This window comes from Egretta garzetta, unplaced genomic scaffold (assembly GCF_000687185.1).
Source record: "Egretta garzetta isolate BGI_Z169 unplaced genomic scaffold, ASM68718v1 scaffold13, whole genome shotgun sequence".
Lineage (NCBI taxonomy): Eukaryota > Metazoa > Chordata > Aves > Pelecaniformes > Ardeidae > Egretta > Egretta garzetta.
Window position 1 is genome coordinate 1,709,779 of NW_009259239.1, and position 6,455 is coordinate 1,716,233.

Consider the following 6,455-nt stretch of genomic DNA (forward strand, 5'->3'; position numbering starts at 1 on the left):
TCCTTAGTGAAAATATGCTGGTATGTATTGTTCACTTCTTAGCATAATCACCAGTGCTATTATTGTTAAATGAAAGAGAGCCCCCCAGCCCCTAAAAGCAAAATCATCTATTTAGACACAGCAACGTTTGGCCTCCTTGTGTCATGCTGCTCCACGGTCGTCGCTATTTCTCTCACAAAAATGTCCAGTAAGAGTTTTTTTCCTTCTCAGGACTCTATTTCTTCCATCACTTCCATCACAATTGTTCGAGGGCCGGTCAGGATGAGGTTGCTCACTGTCCTGTAATCCACGTGGAGAACGTTGAGGCCATTGACAGACACAACGAACTGGCAAACCTGAGGAGAAAGGCAAGCAGCAAAAGTTACGCATTAGTTTTTTTTGGTAAGGTTTTTTACACAGATGTACTATCAACTCTTGGGCATGCAAAACCTCCAGAACTGTTCACACCACCTCATTCAGCACTCTTAAGAAAAACACATTTCTTAGAATTAATCTGGCAAGTTAATTTTCCATAATTTTTTTTTTAATACATCAATCATTTTTCTTATAACAATGATATTTTCTGATTATCAATGGTGCTTTGCAAATAGTATGGGACAAGACAGCTCTGGCCACTGCAAAGAGTCTCTCTCCTTAGTCTCTCTCAAACACTTCCATTTTAGACAGCTCTTGGTAGTCACAGTAAAAATATGGATCATGTTTCCAGGCTCAGGGCAAGGTCTGAATGATGAATTCAACTAGATTCAGTGCCAGAACTTCCACTGGTACAACATGAACCCAAAGGATCCAAATTCTAGGAAATCATATCATGGAAGATGAAGTCAGTACTAGGATGGATTAAAATGCCACTGCCATTTTCAGGAGATATTCCTACACAGATTTAGTTCTTTTTACTTTTTATGTGGACAGGTTTTGGTTTTCTTCAGCAAGTATGGCTCATTAATTAATTTCAAATATGTTAATATTTTGTTTTTAAAAGCCATAACAAATTCAACATTGAATGTCCTGTATCATCAGAGGCCGTTTTCTGTCCAAAAAGTCTTGATGGAAATATTCTGACAAGTGCCACTGTATATGTTAAAAGAGTTAATCAGAGAAAAAGTCACATCAGCATTGTTAAACACTGACGAGGAAAAGAAAGATAACAATACTGATTCCTCAAAAACATTAAGCCTTCTCTGTATCTAATCATAATATTACAGTATTTGGTAAAAAGGCCAAAAATATGTAGTGTCTAGATATGTGGTTTTAATGATAAAAATATGGAGCCTAAAGCAACAATAATATCATCCTGATGTTTCGATGAAAACAATACATTCACCAGAAGGTCATCTTGAGTCTGTATGAAAGCAGCTATGAAATGAGTATCACTAGAAATGTCCATGCTTTACCTTTCCTATTTAGGCAGAAACACAACACAGAAATGTAGGCAGAAGAAGTGGGAAACAGCTCTGGTGTATTCTATTGCTCGCTCTAAAACAGATTTTCTTGCAAGCCAAGTCATTTAACTTTTGTGCATCAGCTACCTTCCCTCTCAAGTAAAACGTGGTGAAACTCAGTTCATATTTGTGCAAAATGCACAGAATGTAGCTACTGAAGTTCCATTTAAAGAAAATTACAGAGAATGCAAAGCCAACCCAAAAATGTAACATTTCATCAAAATGCCTCCGATGATTTTAATCTTTGCTTCCCAGGGCCTCTGCAGAGAAACAGCGGCGGTGGCAGCCCCTGGAGGGAGGGCAGACCTCTCAGTTGCACCTTACCCCTTTGAACTCACGACTCCTCTGCAGAGCTGAAGATCCTGGAAGTCAGCCTCACTGGTAGCCTGAACGATCATCAAAGTATGGCAATAAGCAGTACCACTTAGCCAACTTCCACGGCAGTGTGGATGTATCTCTCCTATACATTCATATGCTATATTTCAGCATTCAGAAAACGGTTCAGCTTTTACATGCAGACAAAGCCTTCTGAATCTTAAGGATTTGGGTTGAAAAGGTAACCCATCATCCTCTGCAGTGTGCCTTGATTAGTATTTAAGAGGCATGTCTACTTAGTTTATGCAGATTTTTGCAGTATCTGTAGGTCTCTCAACTCTCAGCGGTATTTCCTAACATTTTCTATGGCTTTCCAAGATTGTATCAAGTTTTAGTGAATTATAGCTCTGGCTCCAGAATAATATTTGGGCTGATTTAAAACAGACCTGCAGAAATAACATTGTCTCTTCTGGCTTAATGCAATTTTTGGAAGCTGAATGGCTGACATTTGTTTTACTGCTGCATATTCTCAGACTTCTTGAGTTACTGAAATCCCAGTGCATGGGATTGGCCAGTGTTTGGCTAGGGACAGGCATGCAAGCGTGTGATGGATAAATTTGCATGCCAGATCATGTCAGGCGCATTCGGGGGTCTCCAGGGAACATCTCTGGCAGAGGAGCCGACTTTCCAGACCGGCCAGCTACTCCCATCAGGGTTGCAATGGTGTAAATGCGGACAGTACTGGCACCACAACAGTGAACAGCAACGTGGATGCCAAAGAGTGAATTTCTTACGCAAAAGACAAGAGTTGACACGTCTGTGTTCTCGATGTGTTTGTTGTAATGTATGTGTACGCTCTTGGCGGTATTATTAATCAGCAATGTGTAAGGGCTGAGAACGGTCCCCGCGTGCCATCCTTTGCACCGGGTCCAAATGGCTTATTAGTTTCACCATTTCCAGCGGGTAGGATTAGATGCAAAAAGTCCACCCAAGCCAGACAAAAAGAGAAACTTAGAGAGGAGACCAAGGCACAGAAGAGAGTACTTCTGTCGTAAAATTGCATGAAAAGACCCACGAGGAACAGGAGATGATAATAAAAAGCCAGTCCCCCTGGGGGCAGAAATCTCTTTCCATGGCCATGGCTTGGCCAGTGCCCCTGGCTGAGTCTCTGCAAATTCCAGATCTGACTCCCTCAGGGATAAAGAAATGTGGAGCCATTTGCTGCATCCTCCAGTCCTGACGAAGGGAGAGAGGTTTTCACAATCCTGGGCCCTTCGGTATATTGAGTGCCCTTGACCCACCCTGGTTTGTTCTCCCCAGCCCAGTTTTCCATCCAGAGCAGGATCCAGCAAGGGGAAATGAAATGCAGCACTGCTTCGTGCATTTTGGCCATCATCAAACCTGGCCAACGCCGTGCATTGCTCTTTTGGTGGAGTGACAAAACGAGAGAGAGCAAGCGAGTACCCACAAACCAGCCCTGACTGAGTGTATCAACCCACAAATTATTATCTCAGGAATTTTCTTAAGGAGACTGGTTTACAAAATTGCAATGATTTAATGTTTCATTTATAAAAACACATTTCAAAAAGCTGTAAGCGCTCAGCTCATAGCTACAGCTGTTAAAGGCTTTGTAACTATAAACATGTAAAATTTCTCTGCTGGTTTCCACACATCAGTAACTATAATAGATAATAAACTAAAGTTAAAAGAGCCTCAAAGAGCCTTTTATTGCTCATTTCCTCATAGCTCTCCAAGGAGCTTGACAGGAGATAAGCATCCATTTTTATCCCTCAGACTTCAAGAAATGACAAAGCCCAGAATAAATTCCAACCATTTTGTTGGTCAGGATGTGGCAATCTAAAAACCACAGAAACAATAACAGTTAAATAAAGTAACACTGAAATGAAAAGACTCCCTTAATTAATTTCAAATATTTAAATGTTACAGTAATAAACATTTATTGTTAAGTATTTGACTTTCCCACCCTGGCATCCAGCAGCCCACAGAAGTAGGGACAGCAGAAAAGGCACCCCTGTCTTTCTGCGGGTTTTCACTGGCACATACAGAAGATTTAAGCAAGTCCAGGTGTTCTCAGGAAAAGGAAAGCTTCAACTTTGGGCTTACATTCGGACAGTAAGTATCTGGGAACCTATCGCTTAAAGAAGTTAGCAAAGATTTGTCATGCCATTTATCATCAAACTGAAGATGGCAAGAAGAGGAATTATAATTAACATTTAATGGCCGGAATCAGGATAGTGCTGTACTTGGAGCTGCACAACCCTTCCTCCCCCTCACTGGTTATTGCTCTTCCCTCCACAGCAACATTTGGCTGCCAGCCCCTCCTTGGTCTTGCCAAGCTGTCCTGGAAGCGTACATCCACCCCGCCTGGTTTTCCTGCCGGAGAATTGCCCGCCAGGCAGACCAAAGCCCCGCTCCCTCGCAGGGGGCTGCCTGCGCTGGGACTGGGCAGCTCAGCCAGAGTTGACCAGGAGCTGCAGTGCGGAAGACTGCAGGATGCTCCCAAGGGACGTCAGAGCTGCAGGCATGGCGTGGAATTGCACAACAAGCCTAAAGCCAATTATTGGCTAAAAACATTGCGTACCTGCCACAAATTTTTACTTAGTGTTTTGCCTCAGGATGACCTTAATATTTATGAATGCTACAGGAATATTATTTGAGGACAGGCAGTGAGCCTGGATCCTCAGATGTGCAGACCATCTTTGCGCTGTAAGCTTTACTCACCTCTCCTCGTGAAGCCAGGCCTTGCTTGCTGGACTCTTTCCAATATAATGTATATATTAAAAAATCCTTTAAAAATGTCCTTTCTTTTTCTAGGCACGCTTTTTATAAGGGTGCTGTGAAAGATCATGAAGAGCTGGAAATTCCCACTGCAGAATTTGGCTTAAGTGATGATTGCAAAGCTCTTTGGGAGAGCCCTAAAAAAAGCATTTACATTTACAGATGCAGTGAGCACAACCTTTTATCACTTCTCTTTAAGAAAGAGGGTATGAACACTATTACAAATACAGTTCGAATAGGTACCAAAGAAATCAATGTTACCAAATGCAAATTAGGCTTGAAATTCATGAACACAAAGCTAGATTATGCAATAGCACATTAAAGATAGTTGCAAAAATACTGTTTTTCAGCAGTACTGGTATTTTACCCAATTATCTGGGCAGTAATAGGACCATGCAGGGTCTAAGACTGCAAAGCACAAAGTCTCTACCAGCACACTTGAATTTTCTCCTCCAACAGCACCAAGGTCAACCAAACAGCAAGGTTTTCACGGGCTGTTTGACACTGATAGCTGCTCTGGCATCAGGTCTTTAACAGCATAAAGAGATGCTGAAAACATTGCCACCAATTCATTTGCATTGAAGGTGCAAATATGACTGCCCATGGGGCAACTGCATGAAGGAAAGTCTTAAAAAACGCTGGAGAGAGAGTGAAATCCAGCTTTGCACTAGTCTTTCACTCCGGAGCAGCCAGGTTTTCACCCCTGGACTCTGCGCAGATCTGAAACAGATTTCTAGCAGCTGGCAGCTCAAACCAGAGCCACGTCCTGCTGCAGAGCAGATCCCTTTGAATCTAAGGTACTTCAGAAGTTATTAGCACATTGCACAGAAACATGTGGTTGTTGGGAAAGCTGCGTGTGAATCGGGGCTGGCTCAGGCGTCCACCGTGAGACAGGCTGGATTTAACCCTTTGCTCTGTTTGTAATTCGTATGCACGCTGATTTACATAGAGTCATCGGATAGTTTAGGACACGCTCCCTGACTATCATTTCTTCTCATCATCTGATGTGATGCCAAAGTCGCATAGATAATTTTTACTTTAAGCCATTCCCAAAATACTTGGAAAAATGTATTGGTTTCTTTTTGGCCTTTTTTTTTTTTTTTTTTTAAACCTTATTAGCATCAAATAGAAATTATGAACTCAGACAAATGTAGGAGTTATTTTCAACCTTGGAAAGTTCTTCAGCAATTTTCCTAGGAACTCAAATAAAAGCTTCTAAGTATAACTTCTTTCAGAGCTGTCTAAAGAAAAGTGTATTTTGACAATTTTACAGAACAAAATTTATACCAGAATTGACAAAATAACTATTTCAAAAAGAAAAGCATAGTCCAATGTTAGTGGTTTTGCTTTTCTTCTTGCTAATGAACATTAAAATGAAATCCATTACAGAAACAGCCTGCTTATATTTCTGTTATAGAGATATCCACAATAATTATAAATTATCCCCAATAGTTATAAATAAATGCTTTTTTCATGTCCTACTAATCCTACAGGGATGAGGATCAGCTGGCCAGCTTGAGTAGCTCAAGCTTCTAATCGTTTCATTATGGTATTCTGAAACTCTCTGTGATCTTCCAGAGGGAAGGTTCTCCACTTGTTGTTAGCAAACCCATCTATTTTCTGTGTGTAATCTGCAGGAGACACCTGCAAGATCCTGATCTCTATTAAATACCAGGCCATGCCATCAGCAAGAACACTTCCTTACAGGCACCCACACAAATCGGGGCTGAAGGATTAATGTTTTGCACTTGTCAGTGACCTGGAGACCTTAAGCGGAATGCCCAACGAATCAAACTCTTCCCACTTTATAGATATTTTTTAAAACTCTGGGCCAGTTCTAAGCTAGCAAACTTACTGGTTGATTCCTGTGGCATGGCCACAGCTCTCACCTGTGAAGGTTAC

General features: G+C 41.5%; 1 protein-coding gene across 1 annotated transcript in view; it reads right to left on the reverse strand.

The window, feature by feature from the left end:
• Nucleotides 1-206: 206 nt before the first annotated feature.
• Nucleotides 207-6,455, reverse strand: part of DEPTOR (DEP domain containing MTOR interacting protein) — a 75,775-nt gene continuing 69,526 nt past the window's right edge. Inside the window, exon 10 of the mRNA XM_009635966.1 lies at nt 207-335. Within this exon, the coding sequence (XP_009634261.1) occupies nt 207-335 (129 nt within the window). The remainder of the gene's footprint in view (nt 336-6,455) is intronic.